General features: G+C 53.9%; 8 protein-coding genes across 8 annotated transcripts; 5 read left to right on the forward strand and 3 right to left on the reverse strand.

The window, feature by feature from the left end:
• Window positions 1–442: 442 nt before the first annotated feature.
• Window positions 443–2,210, forward strand: CCM_02648 (peroxisomal membrane protein Pex3, putative; the record flags this gene model as incomplete). The annotated part of the gene is made up of 3 exons (XM_006667800.1): window positions 443–600; window positions 682–1,106; window positions 1,159–2,210. 3 exons carry the CDS (start codon window positions 443–445, stop codon window positions 2,208–2,210), a joined length of 1,635 nt encoding a protein of 544 aa, XP_006667863.1.
• A 499-nt stretch (window positions 2,211–2,709) lies between these two features.
• On the reverse strand, window positions 2,710–3,240 carry CCM_02649 (uncharacterized protein; the record flags this gene model as incomplete). The annotated part of the gene is made up of 1 exon (XM_006667801.1): window positions 2,710–3,240. The coding sequence occupies one exon, from the start codon at window positions 3,238–3,240 to the stop codon at window positions 2,710–2,712; it is 531 nt and encodes a 176-aa protein (XP_006667864.1).
• Window positions 3,241–3,810: 570 nt separating this feature from the next.
• CCM_02650 (Protein kinase-like domain) lies at window positions 3,811–5,700 on the forward strand (the record flags this gene model as incomplete). Its single annotated transcript, XM_006667802.1, has 4 exons — window positions 3,811–4,045; window positions 4,113–4,498; window positions 4,563–4,782; window positions 4,853–5,700. 4 exons carry the CDS (start codon window positions 3,811–3,813, stop codon window positions 5,698–5,700), a joined length of 1,689 nt encoding a protein of 562 aa, XP_006667865.1.
• Window positions 5,701–6,224: 524 nt separating this feature from the next.
• Window positions 6,225–6,862, reverse strand: CCM_02651 (NADH:ubiquinone oxidoreductase 18.4kD subunit; the record flags this gene model as incomplete). The annotated part of the gene is made up of 3 exons (XM_006667803.1): window positions 6,225–6,287; window positions 6,343–6,513; window positions 6,596–6,862. The coding sequence occupies 3 exons, from the start codon at window positions 6,860–6,862 to the stop codon at window positions 6,225–6,227; spliced, it is 501 nt and encodes a 166-aa protein (XP_006667866.1).
• A 355-nt stretch (window positions 6,863–7,217) lies between these two features.
• CCM_02652 (Zinc finger domain-containing protein, CCHC-type) lies at window positions 7,218–8,067 on the forward strand (the record flags this gene model as incomplete). Its single annotated transcript, XM_006667804.1, has 2 exons — window positions 7,218–7,649; window positions 7,708–8,067. 2 exons carry the CDS (start codon window positions 7,218–7,220, stop codon window positions 8,065–8,067), a joined length of 792 nt encoding a protein of 263 aa, XP_006667867.1.
• Window positions 8,068–8,509: 442 nt separating this feature from the next.
• On the forward strand, window positions 8,510–8,857 carry CCM_02653 (mitochondrial cytochrome c oxidase assembly factor; the record flags this gene model as incomplete). The annotated part of the gene is made up of 2 exons (XM_006667805.1): window positions 8,510–8,539; window positions 8,615–8,857. The coding sequence occupies 2 exons, from the start codon at window positions 8,510–8,512 to the stop codon at window positions 8,855–8,857; spliced, it is 273 nt and encodes a 90-aa protein (XP_006667868.1).
• A 257-nt stretch (window positions 8,858–9,114) lies between these two features.
• Window positions 9,115–10,122, reverse strand: CCM_02654 (DUF28 domain protein; the record flags this gene model as incomplete). Its single annotated transcript, XM_006667806.1, has 3 exons — window positions 9,115–9,725; window positions 9,776–9,841; window positions 9,894–10,122. The coding sequence occupies 3 exons, from the start codon at window positions 10,120–10,122 to the stop codon at window positions 9,115–9,117; spliced, it is 906 nt and encodes a 301-aa protein (XP_006667869.1).
• A 366-nt stretch (window positions 10,123–10,488) lies between these two features.
• Window positions 10,489–16,732, forward strand: CCM_02655 (HEAT repeat protein; the record flags this gene model as incomplete). Its single annotated transcript, XM_006667807.1, has 2 exons — window positions 10,489–16,194; window positions 16,247–16,732. 2 exons carry the CDS (start codon window positions 10,489–10,491, stop codon window positions 16,730–16,732), a joined length of 6,192 nt encoding a protein of 2,063 aa, XP_006667870.1.
• Window positions 16,733–17,612: the final 880 nt, after the last annotated feature.

Genomic DNA, 17,612 nt, shown 5'->3' on the forward strand with positions numbered 1-17,612 from the left:
GTAGTGTTAGCTCCCGCAAGCTCGGCTGTCTTGGCCTCCGCCCATTTTGTTTTCGGGGGGCCGAGGTCTCGGCTCGCGCGTCCCAAAGTTGGTCAGTTTGTGCGCGCCGCGCGAGGGCTCCAGATGGATGGATAACTAGGTAGATAGTTAGCTTGAAAGCTTCCGACACCCTCACCACACGTGCAATCATTAAACGCCCATCTCTATTCTCGCCTTGACTCACCCCAGCCCTTCTGCTGCTCTGTGTAAAGGCTTCTCCATCGCCAATTCCCAACTTACCCTGTACTTGTTGGCTAAGCGCATCGACGCCCGAACCCTCCCTCTCCCATGACGACCATTGCCACCACGCGATCCATCTGAGCTCACTTCTCCGCAAAACCTTGCCATTCGCTCCGCAACAACTCTTCCCACCCCCCAACACACACACACACGGCCCAGAGTCATGATTTCCTCTGTACGGGGGTGGCTCCGCCGGAACCGCACGCCCATTGCCATTGGCGCGGGCATCGTCGGCGCCGGGTACGTGGTCAGCCAGTACGTCATGTCCAAGATTTCCGACGCGCGCGAGCGCATGACGAGCGAGCGCATCTCGAAAGAAAAGTAAGAGCCCCCCCTTTTTTCCTCAATGAAAGCACACCGCACCGCAGCCTATATAGTCTATGGTTTGTCCTAACACGCTAGACAAAACAGCCTGCGTCGGCGCTTCGAGCAGAACCAGGAAGACTGCACCTTTACCGTGCTCGCCCTCCTCCCGACCGCCACCGCCAATGTCCTCGCCGCGATGAACACGGAGCAAATCACCTACGAGATTCAGCAGGCCAAGACGGCCAAGGCCGTCCGCGCCAACCCGGCTGCCGACGCCGCCCCGACGCCGCCCAGCATCGCCGACACGGCCCTCACCGAGGACGACGCAAGCGCCAGCAAGAGCTCCGTCGTCAGCGAGAGCGGCGTCCACGCCAGCCAGGCGAGCCTGCCCCCGCTGACCTCTGTGCCCGAAGAGCGCGCCTCTGTGCCTGAAGAGCACGCCTCCGCGCAGCAGGAGAGTGCGCCGTCCACCAAGCCGCGCCGCTCCAAGCGCCAGCTCTGGGACGACTTGATTATCAGCTGTACACCCCCTTCCCCACCCTCTCATTGGAGCTGTGGCTAACAAACTGGCAGCCGTGACGCGCTCCTTTACTCTCATCTACACCCTCGCCCTGCTCACCATGCTCACCCGCGTGCAGCTCAACCTCCTCGGCCGCCGGAGCTACCTCTCGAGCGTCGTCGCGCTCGCCACCGGCACGCAGTCGGCCACCATTAGCCTCGAGAACAACGACGACGACAACACGGACCAGGCCTACGGCAGCGATTTCGACACGAACCGCAAGTACCTCACCTTTAGCTGGTGGCTCCTCAACAAGGGCTGGGTCGACATCATGACGACGGTCGACGGCGCGGTCCGCGCCGTCTTTGGCACGCTCCAGCCCCGCGACCTCGTCAGCTTTGACCGCCTCGCCGACCTGGTCCTCGAGGTCCGCCGGAAGGTCGAGGGCGGTACGCCCGAGGAGCGCCGCGGCGCGCGCTGGCTGCCGTACCTGCTCCCGCCGCAGGACCAGGAGGACGAGGTCATTCGGCAGTCGGGCATCCTCGAGGACAACAGCGGCGTGCCGCTGCCCGCGCACGCGGCGCCAGAATCCCTACGCCGGCTCCTCGACGAGACGGCCGACCTCGTCGAGTCGCCCGCCTTCTGCCACGTGCTGACGCTGCTCCTCGACGCGGGCTTTTCCACGCTCGTGGACAAGAAGCTGGCCGCGGAAGCGTTTGAGCTGCCCGTCGACGAGAGCGGCTTCATGGCGCCCGTCATCACGGAGAGCAAGCAGACCAAGGTGGTGCTGCTGCCCAAGATCCTGTCCGTGCTGACGCGCCAGGCGCACGTCATTGGCCACGGCGTGCCCAACACCTACCTCCAGGACATGGAGGCCGTCGGCGCCCTCGAGGCCTTTGCCGCCGTCGTCTACTCGAGCAACTGGGAGAGCGAGATGCGCGGCGCCGAGGGCATGCCGGCCGAGACGAGCGGCAGCAGCAGCAGCACCCCCGTGCCGGCCACCAAGCCCGCACCGGGGGAGAAGCAGACGCTGGCCAACACCACGCAAGTAGACCGGAGCATCGTCATGGTGGATAATCAGGGGAGCTTTGAGAGTGCCTGGGAAAAGGCCGTCGAGGCAAAGTAATAGATGCAAGGAGAGGCAATGAAAAAATAAACAAAAGAAAGAAAAAGGAAATGGCAAGGGGGATATAATAAATTTTATTAGAACGGCATTGTTGGGTGGCGTGGAGGCACAGGCATGTATGAGTAGCAAATGGGAATCACTTCTTTTGCATTGAACATGGGGATGGGTTTGCTGGAAGCAGAGCTTTTATTCAATCTGCCAATGTCTTAACTCCTGCAATTATTTGCTCAATTTACAACCTTGCTCCGTCTTGGAGTTTGCACTTTCGAAGATTCTGGTGTTGGATGCGTTGAGAATACCATAATATTTTCAAAATATTTTACTAAACACATTGAGAATACCATAATATTTTCAAAATATTTTACTAAACACATTGAGAATACCATAATATTTTCAAAATATTTTACTAAACACACTATTGTTCCATTTCGAACCGAGCTGGTGTGGTCTGATCAACTACCAACATTTCCCGACCACATACAAAATCCTAATCCATTCATTATGCCTTGCTGTAGTTGCAGTCGCGAAGTAGTTCCTTATCGGTGAGCTGCCCACGCTTGGTCCGAATCTCGCTGTTGAGCTCGGCGGAACGATCGGCTTCAAACTCGATGTCCTGCACCGTGTATCCCGGCATGATGCTAATGTAGCCGGACTGATCGAGCTGGTAGAGGGCCTGCATGACCCAGGTGCGGCAGGTGAGCCTGCCAAACTGGTTGGGGTCGGCCATGCCGATGCGCGACTGGGTGGTGCCGATGAAGCTCTGGAGCGCGCCGTGCATATCCTTGGGCCTGATAATGGCGACCCGGAGAGCGACCATGATGGTTTTCGATGTCATGATGGTTTCGCTCCTCTTGTGCTCAAAGTACCACGGTTCGTGGGCAGAGTTGCGAATGTGAAAGATCCAGCCTCCAGCCTCGTCGACATGGAGGTAGATCCCCCAGTGCCATGAATTGGGCTGTGACTGCTCGGATAGAATGACGTATAAGCTGTCGATGTCGAAGTTGATTCTTCTTGTTGTTGTTTCGGCCATTGTTGCAACGAACAGAGCTCGAAGCAGAACGCGGGTGCTCAAGATGAATAGAGGCTTAAGATGAATAGATGCTCAAGATGAATAGATGCTCAAGATGAATAGATGCTCAAGATGAATAGATGCTCAAGATGAATAGATGCTAAAGAGGAATCAAGACGAGAGAGCAGTGAGCCAAAGCTCCGACTATATACCCCTCCATGGCGGCCGAATGCGAGACCGCCGGACCAGGCTCTGGGCGTCTTCCTCATGATGCTGTGGGTGTGCCCATCCATGGTTGGCTGTTGATGGAGGAGCCGGCCCCCAAGGCCAAGAGGATCTCGCCAATACGAGAGCCAGTTGTTGCGCGAAGGATGGGAATATATGGTCCCTGTGTTTTTCGATTTCAAGAAGGAGTAGGGAGCCACAAAAAGTGACCAACCACTCTTGTTTCCTTGCCGCCAGCCTGGTAATTCGATTATGTTAGTCGGGCGGCTGTTTTTTTTGGAGTGGCGCGCCCCCTGCATATCATTTATTAGTTGTCCCCCGCAGCTTTGAGTGCTCCCAACCAACCAACCTGCATCACTTCTCACAATGTCGACGCAGGCCGCGGATGTAGAGGCCGTCGAGGACGTGAAAAACACCATTCGCTCATGCCATCTCGAACCGACCGAGCATTTCATTCTGATAGACTCGTTTCTGGGGGGTTCATGCGACCAGGAAGCGGCCGCCCGCGAAGTACGCCGACGCCTCCTTTCGAGTCCAGGCGAACCAGTCGAGCGAGTGCTGCGCCAGCTCAAGGCAGACTGGCATGCTATTCTTTGCACAGGTCCGTGCTCCCTTGCGCCCGCGCATTCTTCTACCCTACCACGCATACGCTTACTGGATATGTTCAGCCCTGGAGCAAACCGCCGTCGACGAGGGAGTGGCCGCCTTGCTTAAGCGCCGGGACCAGGGGCGCTGCTGCCTCAGCCCCCCAACCTGCCCTCAAGTCAAGGTCCCCATTCCAGAGTACATGTTGTCACCAAAGCTTGAGCCCCTCCTACGAGTCGAAAACCAAGAACCCGAGGCGAGGCTCCTACAGGCCTTTGTCTCGCCTAGAAATGTTCCCTATTTACGGCGCGTATTTAGTGAGAATACCGCTAGCATGAGCAACGCTTTGTTCTTGTCTCCTGGCCTGGGCATAGCTATTCGACAGAGCAAGCTGAAGCTACTCGGGGCGTTTACGACCTCAGAACAATACAGGGAACCAGTCAGCATGGAAGATATCAGAGAAATAAAGGTACTTGTAGAGAAGCAAACATCTTCCTTTGTTAACTCCCGTAACTCATCCAACTTCTCTATAGCTTGCCAGCTCGCCATATGTTTCGGACTTGCAGTACTGTGATGGGAATCCATGGAAAAAGCACGATTTGCGCATTACCAAGCTAAGAACAAGCTCGCCTTCTGAGACGCCGCTGCCCTCGCCTTATCTGATCCAACTTCAAAGCACATTTGCATCTGCGCTGAGCGTATTCTCTGTCGAAGAAGAATGCGCACAACCATGGCCAGAACGTCAGGCACCTAGTAAGTTGGACATTGATTGCTTGAAAGGCGTAGAATGCGGCTAAATAGGTTTCTCGCGCCCTCGCATTAGAATTTTGGAATCGATCTTGGCTACTATTCTTCCGCAATCTCTGGCATTTGGTGCCTCGGTTCCTCCGCACTTGGACGTACCGGCGGATGCTTCAGTCTCGCGAACGCGGCAGAGTTGTGCAACTATATGAGTCTAAATCTGCTGGTCTGATTGCGAAGATGGATCAAGGAAACGAAGCAGCAGCTCTTGCGCTCTTGGAAGCAGAAGCGCCCGAGGTCCCAGCGCCGCTTCTCATCGACACGTTTCAGAACGACAAAGGCATGAGCTTTGCCGTAATAACGCAATTGCCAGGCGTGCCAGCCAAGACTGTCTTTTACCGCATGTCATACGAAGAACAGCACCAATTCGCTGACGACTTGGGGAAAGCCCTCGCTCACATGCGGCGCGTCCCTAATCGGTCGGGACATTTATTTACTGGCATCTCATCACTAGGTCGCAACGGTTCCAAGATCCACGATCCACATGCCGGCTACGAGGCCTGCGGCCCCTTTGAGAGTGAGCTGGACTGGACCATATCCATGACTGGCGGCAGGCATGAGCTCTGGCGCGCAAGCCATCCCGAAGCGCTCTTGTCCGAACACAAATCTGTATTTACGCACGGCGACCTACACCTGTATAACGTCCTTGTTGACGGGGGCAAATTCTCAGGCATCGTCGACTGGGAGAGTTCGGGGTTTTATCCCGAGTACTGGGAGTGTGCTAAGAGTATGAACACAGGCTTGGATGCGGCCAGTTTTCGCCCTGTGCATAGGCAAATATGGCAAGGCAAATATGAAGCCGAAAGCGAGTTGGTGGGTGCTCTTATGAACGCCGGTCCATTTGGACCGCCACGTATCGTGGAACCCTAAGTAACCCGAGTGAGTGGTCTGTGTGGAGATGGAGCAATAATGTTGGAATGTATGCCTTCTATAGTTTGTCAAATGAGGCACCGAATTTATCTATTGATGCATTAATGTATTTTATGTATTGATATTTTTTTAACAACGTACAACTGTACGTCTCACCCAGCATCAGCGAGGGCGTGGTTACACATAACCTGTTCCAACTCCACAGAGTTGGAACAGGTTATGTCCGAGGGCGGAGAGACATATACATCCCGCAAAATTGTATGATAGCTTCGCCCCTGGCGTCAAAATACATTCTCTATAACGACTAGGCCTCTTGCTTGTTGGTCATGCCGCTACTGCCAGCCACACACACGGTTGAGCATGGTTGTAGCTCTCATTACAGATCTGATAATCCGATTATAATTATGTACAATATAATAAATTTTCGTCTTAGTGTAATAGCTAGTACAAAACTCACAAGCAAAGCATACTTTGTCTTGCCAATCGATATACTCCCCGCCTCTCTAAATCAAACAGCACCTACATTATGACAAAGGGTAGGATGTCGCAGGGAGAGATTCGAGGTGCTTGCGATGGTGCTCGTTGGCCTAGAAAATTATCAGCGAAAGAAATTCCAAGAAAAAGTATTTTATTTCAACGCACGAATGGTGTGCCGCAGTAGTTGCAGGTAGCGATCTCGGCCTTGTCGGTGTTGATGAAGATCTGGGGGTGACCATGGGCGGCGCTGCCGCCACCATCGCAGACCACGATTCGGTCGTGAGTCCATCGAACTGGCTGCTTGTGGACCATCTCCATTGCAGAGAGAGGTTGGGGCTACACATTGAGATTAGTATCCCAGCTCCCAGCACCTGCCAACCGGTTATTCCATCCGAGGGAAACCACCGGGTTCCCGTACCTGAACTTCGAAGTCGGTCTGCTCGAATCGAGGGCCAGTCATGGCAGTAGCTCGCGGCTTCTGGCTTCGGGACCAAATTCCCACGCGGTTGGGAGCCTGGCTGATGTCAACAGGGAGGGCGTCGTCGGTCTGCGTGGGAGTCTTGAACTCGTCTCGTGTCGTCGGAACAGTCGATTCGAGCTGACGGGCGGAGACGCTGAAGGCGCGGCGGGAGACGCGCATGCTGCGCGCGAGGCCGCCAATAATTCTCAATTGCGGCGCGGCCATGGTTGTGCGTATGGTATATGAAGCGAGGACACAATTGAGCCCGGTTGTAGGATTGCGAGCTCGGGTTCGCCTTCGACGGGAGCCAAGTTGACGAGCCAGATGAGTGGATTACAGATCGCGGAAAAAGCTATTTTCCGTGGCGCGCCGATAACCTAAGAGGTCCAGAAAAAAGTCCGAGAAACGCCTTGAATTGTCAACCAGGTTTTCCACAGACACGCAAGAAAACCAGCGACACGAACGGAAATTCGAATTTTATTTCCTATTCGAAAGAGTTATTACACAAACCTTCCGCGACCCATCTCTCGAAAATTCGCATCTTGCGCAACGTGTGCTGTGAAAGCTCTTGCCGCCCATCATGGCGCCCGACACACCAAAGGGAGTCTCGTCGAGGCTACTCACGATGAAGTTCATGCAAAGAGCCATCGCATCCAATTCCGCCCCTGCCTCGCCAGACTCGGAACCAAAATCGGCCAAAAAGAGGAAATTAGACCATGGCTCGCCTGCCGGCAGACTCAGTATGGACTTTGACCAGGCGTCCGTGGATGCCGCCATGCAAGCCCAAGAAGCCAAGCGCAAAGCGGCGCTTCTACAGCATGCCACTGGCGATACACACTGGGTTCTCAACACGAAATTCGAGAAGCCAGCTACCGCGAAAGCTTCCAAAATATCACGAAAAATTGTTTACGTTGGCTACGGTGACATGGACTCCGAAAACGACAGCGGGGACGCGGGGGATGTCGCCGCGAATGGGCGCACCTCAACACGCAAGCCAAAGCCAAAGACTGAGGTAAGCGAAACTGGACGACGCGATTCCGCGCCAAAGCCATTACTAACAAGGGGAACAGAGCTCGCAACATCCAAGCGATGACGAATCCGGGGACGAAACGGGACAGGACTCAGACGGCAGCGACCGCCCGAACCGCAGAAAACGCAAAGAATCGGGCTCGCAACGAGACCAAAGTAGATCGCGGTCCAAGTCGCGCACCCGCCCATCCGCGGCAGATACCAAAGCCAAAGAACTACGCGACAAACGTAGGAAAAAAGAAGTGCGACTGAACAACAACAACAACAACATCACGTCTATTTCCGGGTCAGGCGACAACTCGTTAAAGAACAAACCCTCCATGACTTGCTATAACTGCCACCAACCTGGTCATCGGGTCTCTGACTGCCCCCGACGTAAGCCTGGTGGACGTAGCAAGTAACAGTCTCGCGAAACGGCCCGTGTAAATCATATGATGCGTTGACGGAGCTTGTAGAGCTTGAGAAGCAGCCATCGTATCTTGGGCGGGTTCTTGGACCAGATGCAGCTGGCCTGCCTGATGAGTTATGATATAGATACCAGTTCTCCGATGCTGGAGAAAGAATAATATTCTAATTGAAATAACAATTCTAGCCCTTCCTTCGAAACCAAGTGAAATGATGTCTTGAGTATGTGATATAACTAATTAGTAGAGATGGCATTGAGCGTTTGGCTTTCTGTGTGGATCGTAGGCTTGCTGGAGCCGGCTTCTGGTTTTAGTGCTACAGAGGTGGCGTGAGCAAGGCCAACTGCCATTTGCGCCCGACATCCTTCGATCAGAACTACATCACCACAACCACGAGGGCCCCAAACCACGCGAACTCTCAAAGCATCGTGACTTTAAAATGCCCGGCTTAAATCTGGAGGTGTTCAAGGTAGGAACGGAACCCTTGCGGCCCACCCCGCGACCCCTTTGCTCAGCAGCACTGACCTGGACAAACTCAAACCAGTTCGGCATCTATGTCATGTTTCCCATTGGCATCATGTACTACTTCGGCACGAACCTCGATAACCGCTTCTCCGTCCCCGACTTTTGGCCGCGACCCGAAGAGTGCAACAAGCTGCCGCGCGACCGCGACGAGCTCAAGATTGAGTACGAGCGCATGCTGGCCCGTCAGCGCTTCAAGCAGGCACGCCTGGAGGAGGAGCGCAGCAAGGGCGAGGGGGCCGGCAGCAGCGGAAACGACTCTTGATTGAGCATAGACGAAAGACATGCAGTAGCAACGCAGGGCTGGTCACAGCCCTGCGTGTTGCGTGCGCTGTAACAACTTGTATGATGGGAAAAAGAGGGACAGAACAAATTCTCCGATCCGGGACGGCGCATTGGGTGGCGTTTTTCAACAATGGTAACAAGGAATAACAAGAAACCAATTTTTTTACAATATGTCATGGAGATGCTACAATAGTGTACAGTAGTGTACAGCAGTGTACAGTTGCAATGTGCAGGATGTCAAACATCAAGACGCCTCTCTACAGCCTCCCACGCCTCTTCTGAGGCACGTCCTTGCTTGGTGTTTGCGAATATGGCCTTGACTTCCGAGTGCTCCCTCAAAGTCGCCAAAAGAGAAGACAGCGCAGCCGCAGAATCGTCCGAATCCAGTTTCACCATGGTATCCTCGTTGGGCGCCCAGACGATCTCTGCGGCGAGCAGCTCGAGGTCAAACTTGGCCGCAAAGGCCTTGGCGATGGCCATCAGCGCCGACGGCTCCGTCCACAACACATAACCGCCCTCGTCACTCTCCTCTACGTCCTGCGCGCCGTCGTGCTCAATGGCCTCGTCCAGCAGATCTGCAAGCGCCGCGCCGTCGTTTGGCTTGAACACGGCCCGGCCGCGGCGGGCAAAGTTGAATGCGGTTGAGCCTGTGATGCCTCCGGCCTTTTTCACGGCGAGCTTCAGATCCTGAAGCGTGCGCTGCTTGCTGTCTGTCTCGATGTCGATTATGAGAGCGATATCGGGCGGCAAGAGGAACTCCATTGTCATGGGCTCCAGCTTGGCGCCGGACGTGGATTTGCCCTGGCCACTGGCGATGGCACCTTCTATAAGGGCCTTAGGGATGCTGGCTGATAATCATGTCAGATATGTTTATAATTTGAATTATTTTATATAGTACCTTTATTTGCAGCCGCAATTGCACCGGCCAGTGCTGGATTATACTGAATGTCGTCACCATACACTACTGCCGTGTTAGAAGAGGTGACCTGGCAATATCACGGAGGTAATCCACATACTCCTGGAGTACATTGTAATCAGTTTTGTAAAGGCTGTACGTTCGACCATCTTCTTCTTGTCTGTCACGGCCTTGATATGTTTCGTCTTGGACCATTTGTTATGTCCCGCCTCTCTGGGCCTCGTGGTGCTTAGGCGCTGTCTGCATGCTAGGCATATCTCTAGACGAGGGCCAGCAGTTGGGCGTATAAGCGGTGCCAGTGCGCCAGTAAAGCGCCTTGATAATGACATTGCTACTATCCAAAGCGGAAAAGGGTCAGCAAGCGAATTGGCCTCTTGTAATTTGTAAAAAATGTACAGATGTCAATTCCGTCATGGCCAGATCCGCGACGGGTTAATAATCTTCCCCTGAGCTCAAGGCTGCCCCGCTAGCAAGCTTGCAATGTGCCCCGAAAAAGGGAGCAAAACCCACCAAAGCTCCTCTGGTCGTCACTGCCCGTGGCTGTCGCTGCCCCTGTGGTCTGCAGCATCTCGTCCGGACTTGTGAACCTCTGCAAACCGGCACACGACGACTTACAACGCCACCGTGGGCAACGATATAGCCTAGTGCATACGGCATCGATTCTGCGCTCTATGATTTGAAAGAGCGTCAGAACCATGTCATCCAGCGAGGAGCCCGACGCTCCACCCCCGGCCGCCGAGTCCCAATCCACGCCACCGCCAGCTCTACCGCCCGCCGACGACAAGAAAAGCGACAACCCAGAGCTCGACCTTCAGAAGCTCCAGTCTCTACCAGCGGAGCAGCAGGAGCTGTTCCTCCTGACCTTTGTCACCGATTTAACGAAATATGTACGCCAGCTCGACGCCGACGACTGCAGCGCGCAGCAGTTCTACCTCAAGAAGGAAGTCTTTCGCATCATCAACCTGGCTGCCCCTCAGCCGTCCAGGGTGGTCCGAAACAACCTGGGACAGTGCCTCGCCCACGTCTTCACCCACGGCGACCGCAAACTCCTCTTCGAGACGATAAATGACTTGGCCGGTATTATTTCTGGCGCCAGGTCCAAATCCGACACGGAGACCCGCGCAAAGCATGCCGCCGTTGTCTGCCTGGGCGATGTCTACGCTGCGGCTGGAGACAGCGCGATTGGACTGCACCAGCTCTGCTGCTCAGCGCTTATCAAGCTCCTCAAATCATCTTCCAACAATGCGGGTCTTCGTGGCGCCGTCTTTACGGCTCTGGCCAAGATGATTGGCATCGTTGAGGGCTCCATGGAAGAGAGCATCGCGCGTGACATCTGGAAGCAGGGTAGAAACCATGCCTCCAGTGACAAGGGCTCCCTAGTTGTCATCGCAGCTTCGCAGTCCCTCGGAGCTCTCTTAAAGCACACCACCTACTTTAGGAACTCGTCTGACTTTGACAAGTTGGAGTCGGCCATGTTCAAAGCCTTTGACTCATCCATTGCGCAAGTTCGACACGCCGCCGCTAGCTGCCTCGCAGAAGCCTACGCGCAAGGCTACTCTGAAACTGCATCTTCCAAACCCACCAAGAGCAAGAAGGCAGCTCCCAAACTGAAGCGTCAATCCACACTCCCCGGCATGGTCGGTGACGACGATGACATTCCTTCTCGTACAGCTAGTCCTGCACCAGGGACGAGGCGCAAGGAGGATCTTGCCCTGTCACTTGGTGACATCCTCCATCAGCTGGTTGCCCATTATGTGAGGCCTACAACATCAAATCGCGCTCGAGCTGCTGTCGGTGTATGCTTTGGCAAGCTGTTCCGCCGACTCGGTGAAAATGTCATTGAGCCAAACTATCTACTCATTGTTGATACACTTACCACGGACATTCTGGGCAATCCAAGCATTGCCAACAATCGCTATCGACTCTTGATTTCGCGCAGAATAATTGATACTATCCTGTACGACGTCATTGGAAGCAAAATACTGGGAGAATCTGGCCAGGTCAAGATTGCTGAAGTCTTGATTAACAACATCCTGAAAAACTATCCTGCCGCTTTACCTCAACGTCCCGAGCCCTCAAAGCAGACCCTCATCACAGCTCTGCGCGCCGTCGCAGCTTTGATTCAGTCTTTGGGATCTGCTACAAATAAATTTGCCGAATCGTGCCGCGATGGCTTGCTGCAAGTATTCCAGCACCCCAGTTATTCCGTACAAGTGTTCGCCTCACAGTGTATGAAAATTTTCACAGTGGCGTGCCCTCAACAACTGTTACCATGCTTGTCTGTCTGCATGAACAGCCTGAGTCGAGAGCTTTCCCTTCTCGCCGGTGGGAGGAATTCCCAAAGACGGTGCATTGGTTTGGCGCATGGTTTGGCAGCGACTCTCAGTTCAAGCCCGCTGCGACCACTACACGGCTCGCTAGATATCAACAGTCGCGTTCTTACCATGGCGACCAATCTACTCAAATCTTCGGGCCAGTCCGAGCTCCGAGTCTCAAGTACCCAGATTCAAGTTGCCTGGATTCTGATAGGCGGCCTCATGTCTCTCGGGCCGAATTTCGTCAAAATACATCTATCACAGCTTCTTTTGCTTTGGAAGAACGCGCTGCCGAAGCCACTGGCCAAAGATAGCACTACATCGAGGAGTCTCCTCGAAGCTTCGTTCCTCACACATGTGCGGGAGTGCTCTCTGGGGTCCATATTGGCGTTCCTTGAATTCAACAATCGCCTATTGACGGTGGATGTATCTAAACGCATTGCCACCATGCTTCAGAGTACAACAGCCTTCCTGAAAACCCTTCCAAACAAGAAGACCACTGAGGATGTTTCGCAGCGCTTAACGCCTGCAATTCAACTCCAAGATCTTGAAAAAATGGTTCAACGTCGCGTTCTGCAGTGCTATGTCAAATTGGTCAATCAGAGCCCTGCGGGTGGCAGCGAAGCTCTTCTACAGTCCAACCTACTCACTCTCGCCATTTCTCTTTTTGCAGACCCCGAAAACTACTCGGCCAACTCACTAAGCGCCTCCATTGCCAATGCTGCGGCCACCTATGAGTCTATTTGGGATGTGGGTGACAATGATGGCTTTGGCCTTACTGGCCTTGTTTGTGGCTTCAATGTCCGTAGCTTGCCTGGCCAGCACGAGTCCACCATCCAGGTCGTATCCAAACCCAACTCGCCCGAGGAAGTCATTGACAGCATCCTGCTATCACCCATCTGCGGCAGTCTGGAGCATGATGCCTCTGCCCTCTACATCGGTAGTCTGGATCTCAACGAAGTCAGACCTGATCCGCCAGCTACGGAAGTAGTCAATATGGCAATCCAACTGTTCGCCTTTGCTTTTCCCCTCACACCCGCCAAAGTTCAGGAGAGTATTCTTGAGCAGGTTCGAACTTTCGGATCTTCCGGTTCTCTCCAGCGCGATCTTGCAAGAAATGCAGCAATTAGTGTCAATGTGGCCACGGCGATATTGGCGACTATGCGAGTTGCGACAAAAGAGACAAAGTCTCCAGCTGGCGATGTCGCCAACTCTGCTGTGGAAAAGCTACTGCAGGATATCGTTCGGGACTTTGTCATTGACCAAGATCAGTATGTGCGAAGCCTCGGATATGCAGCTATGGCTAGACTCTGCAACGTATATGGAAACGCATTCACGAATCACGAAATCAAGTATTTGGTGGATACCATTGTCAGTAACCGCGAGCCTAGTGCACGGGCAGGCTGTGCCATGGCGCTTGGTTCCATCCAGACCAAAGTAGGTGGTATGGCCGCTGGATATCACCTCAAGACTATTTTGGGTATCCTAATGTCTCTCTGCAATGACCCTCATCCGGTTGTGCACTACTGGGCTATAGAGGCTTTGTCTCTTGCTGCCGATGCGGCCGGCTTGAGCTTCTCAGCTTACGTTCCAAGCACTTTGGGAATGCTTGCGCAATTATTTGTCTCTGAGACACATCACCCGGAGATTCCGTCTGCGATAACAATGGCCCTTGAGACTGAGCTCTCTACGTCAGCAGCCATCGCTCGATGCATTGATTCCTTGATCAACGTACTAGGCCCAGACCTGCAGGACTCCAAGAAATCGAGGGAGCTCATTTTCACGCTCGTTGGACAGTTCCAAGAATCTGAGGACAAGCAAGTTGAAGACGCTGCTTTGATGTGCTTCGAACACCTCTCTCTATACGCTCCCGGAGAGATGCATTACTCGGACTACGTTCGGTTGCTTCAACGATACCTGTCATCCGAGCATGGCGAGCTGCGAGACGCTGCTATCGAGGGAATACACAACATGATGAAGCGAAACCCGCGTGATGTCTTGAGAGACGCCGAGGCTGGATTTGAAGACAAACTGTGGCTGCTGCTCGACGCCGCGCCAGAACACGACGGGATCAAAAATATTATTAGGAACTGGCTTCAACAGACGTGTCTCGTTGAAACGAATGAATGGCTGGACCAACTTCAGAGGGTTCTGCGGCTTACGCGCGTCAAGGAAAAAACCGAGGTGGCTGTGGCAAAGTCATCTCGCGGCGCGGTCGACTTGAACGACGAAGAGGTTGCCGGCTTCGCCGCCGCCGCCACTGAAACGACCAAGGATGGCAAGGATGGCAAGGATGGGAACTCTGATGCTGAGCCTCTGCGTTGGCAGGTGACCACTTTCGCCATCTCTTGCATTGGGGATATCTTTACCCTGGTTGCCAAGGACGTAGCTGCGAACGGCGACTCGGTGGCTCAGATAGCACTCCAGAACAAGATTGCTGAAGTTGTTCGCATGGCATTCTCCGCGTCGACATCTGGCGTCCTGGAGCTGCGCATTTGGGGACTAAAGATCATCGGTGCCGTCTTGAAAATGTTTGGCAAAACACCGGACCCCGACTTCGAAGAAGCTATGCTACTTGAGCAATATCAGGCACAAATCAGTTCCGCTCTGACGCCAGCGTTTGCTGCTGACTCGTCTCCGGAGCTCGCTTCGGAGGCAGTCAATGTCTGCGCCAGTTTTATCTCCATTGGTATCGTTACGGATGTCGAGCGCATGGGCCGCATTCTAAAAACCCTCGTCAGCGCTTTGGAAAATTTCTCATCGGACAACGAGAATGCAGGTATCGGCGATCTCAAAGGCCTTTCGTCAAACGCTCAGACCATGGTCAAAATTGCCGTTTTTTCGGCCTGGGCCGAGCTTCAAGTCGCAAGCAGCGAGCAAAAGTACCTGCTGGATGTTCTCAAACCGCATATTGGCACGCTGACGCCGCTCTGGCTGGAATCACTACGCGAGTTTGCCCGTCTGCGATTTGAGCCCGATATTTCCATGACACTAGGACCTCCATCACTGTCTGGAAGTCTGGACTCAATCTACGCTGCCCTAAATCGTGAGACGCTTCTCAAGTTCTACCAAGATGCGTGGTTGAAGCTTGTTGATGCCATTGCCTCGCTGATTGAGCAGGACAGTGAGTTTGTTTTTGATGCCCTTGACGGCAAGGAATCGAGCGAGGCCACTACGAATGGACATCGCAAAGCCGGCATCAACTACCGCGATGAGCCCGTGGCCTTCTTCTTCGTCCTATTCGGGTTGGCCTTTGAATCACTTGCCATACGGCCTGGCCACTCTGATTCGCTGGCTACACGCGACCAGACACTCGCCATTCTCCAGGCGTTGAAGCGTATCCTGCATCCCAGCGTCTCTGGACACGCCATCTACCGCCCCGACGTATTTGCTGAGACGATGGACCTCCTTGACCGCCTTGTATTGACAGAAGGCATTGACGTGCAAACTGTCATTGTCGACATTGCCCGCGCCATGTGTGTCACACACCCCTCTGCCCGCCGCCAAGGGTCTGAAGAAGGTGATCTGTCAGAGGACATTGATCAACTTTTTGAGCTGACAAGAATCATTGTCCTTGTCCTGTCGGGCTTGTTGCCAAACTTGAACGAAGGAAACCAGCCAGTACGACACCAAATCAACGAGGAGACACTTGTCCTAATCCGCTCATCTCTGGATGCTCTTGTCGATGCCGCCGAGGTATTCCCAGCCATAATAAAGTCGGATTTGCATGCATGCATCATTCACATCTTTGCAACCATACTCGCCACACCTAGTTGCCAGGAACTTATCGTCCCACAATCGCTAGCCACGTTCAAACGCTTCATTGGCAGCATGAGCGCCTCGCGGAAGATTGCGCCCGATGGTTCCTCGGCGACTGATGTGCAGCTACAGGGTTGCCTGCGCCGCTTCCTCTCCATCTATCTCAATGCTCAAAAGCGTGAAGCGTCAACGTCACTCATATGCGTCAGAAATTGCTTGCTAGCAACAACCATTCTCTTTACTGGTGGAAATAACCAGCTTCCTGCGTCTGAGCCGCTAGTCGTGAGATATCTTGACGAGCTTCTGGACTGTCTCACCGACCGCATGGTACGTTCGCCACCAGCAACAAACACCCATGCACTGCTAACAACTGAAATAGACTGCCAAAATTGCCGCCAACTGCATTCGATCGTTGCTCTTGCAAAGTTCGCCCTCGTCGTCCGACGCCACCATTGCTCGGTACCTCGTGCCCCGTCTTATTACCTTTGTCACCAACGTGGAACCTGAGGACCCCGGGCAAGCGCGCTCCCTCGTTGCGCATAGCTTGTGCCTTTACGTCGGCACCGTCGGCGTCGAGCGCACCGCCGCTGCCATGTCCCTCGTCATTCCCATGCTCATGGCCCGCGCGACGGCCGAGGGCGAGGAACGATACCCGGAGACGAGCGCCCGGCTGCTCGAAGTGGCAGCAGTCAATCAGGACGCCTTTCGGAGCATCGTCGGCGGCATGAGCGCCGCCCAGCGGAGCCTGCTGGAGGAAGTGGTGCGCTTGGCGCGACAGGCGTCGAGCATCGCGAGCCAGAATAATACGGACGCGTCAGGGCAGCCAGCTATTCAGCTCAAGATGAACTTTGGTGGTACATCATGATGACAAACGTAATGAGACATGTTTGATTTTTTTTGTACAAGCATAATACATATGCTGATGGGGAGGGTTGAATTGGGTTAAGGCACATATCTCATAAAAAGGGAACGGTATTTTAGAAGGTGATATCAAAAGTTCTCTTTAGCGACTCGTCTGACACCTGCATATGTCTTTGCCCCTACTATTTCTTGCCCGGCGCCGCCACCGTCCTGACGTCAAAGGGCCTTCCCGAACCGTTGGCAATCACCACGCCGTTTGGTGCTATGTACCTGTCGTTGTCGTTGCGCACTGCCTGGGACGGTCTCATGCCAACGGCAATGACAGGCCCTTGCGCGGCCCTTGCGTCCTTGTTCTCTCTGCTACTCATAGCCGCGCCCTTTTGCCCACCGCTGCTGCTCGCTTCCTTGCGTGCGGGTGGTTCCTGCTTGTCCTTGACCGGCGGCTTGTTGTTGGGCCCGCCGCTGTAGGAAGGCTTCTTTGTCTGGTTGGCGCCTCGGTTCATGGTTCTTGGGGGTTCCGCTTGTTGGTTTGTTTGTTTGGGGGGTATTGGAGAGGTGGTAGTTCGCCGTGACTTTGGGAGTTGGGCAAAAAAAAAAACCCCAAGAGGAGCTTGTGTTCTAGATGTTTGTAGGGATAAGTGTTGATTTGGGAGCTGTTGGTATGATTTCCTCGAGACTATATACCCCCAACGTGTTGGTGAATCGCCGTGACTATACAGTGCTTCACAGCCATTTACATATCCACTCTACGGCAAGACAAGCCCATTGTACGAGGCCCGTATGACATTGTGCTGGCGTGAAATAGGTGTTGAGTTTCTTTCACATTGTCTCGCTGTCAAAGCTGCAACTCGACTCTCAAAACTCGACTCTTAATCTCTGTGATG

This window comes from Cordyceps militaris (genome assembly GCF_000225605.1).
Source record: "Cordyceps militaris CM01 unplaced genomic scaffold CCM_S00002, whole genome shotgun sequence".
Lineage (NCBI taxonomy): Eukaryota > Fungi > Ascomycota > Sordariomycetes > Hypocreales > Cordycipitaceae > Cordyceps > Cordyceps militaris.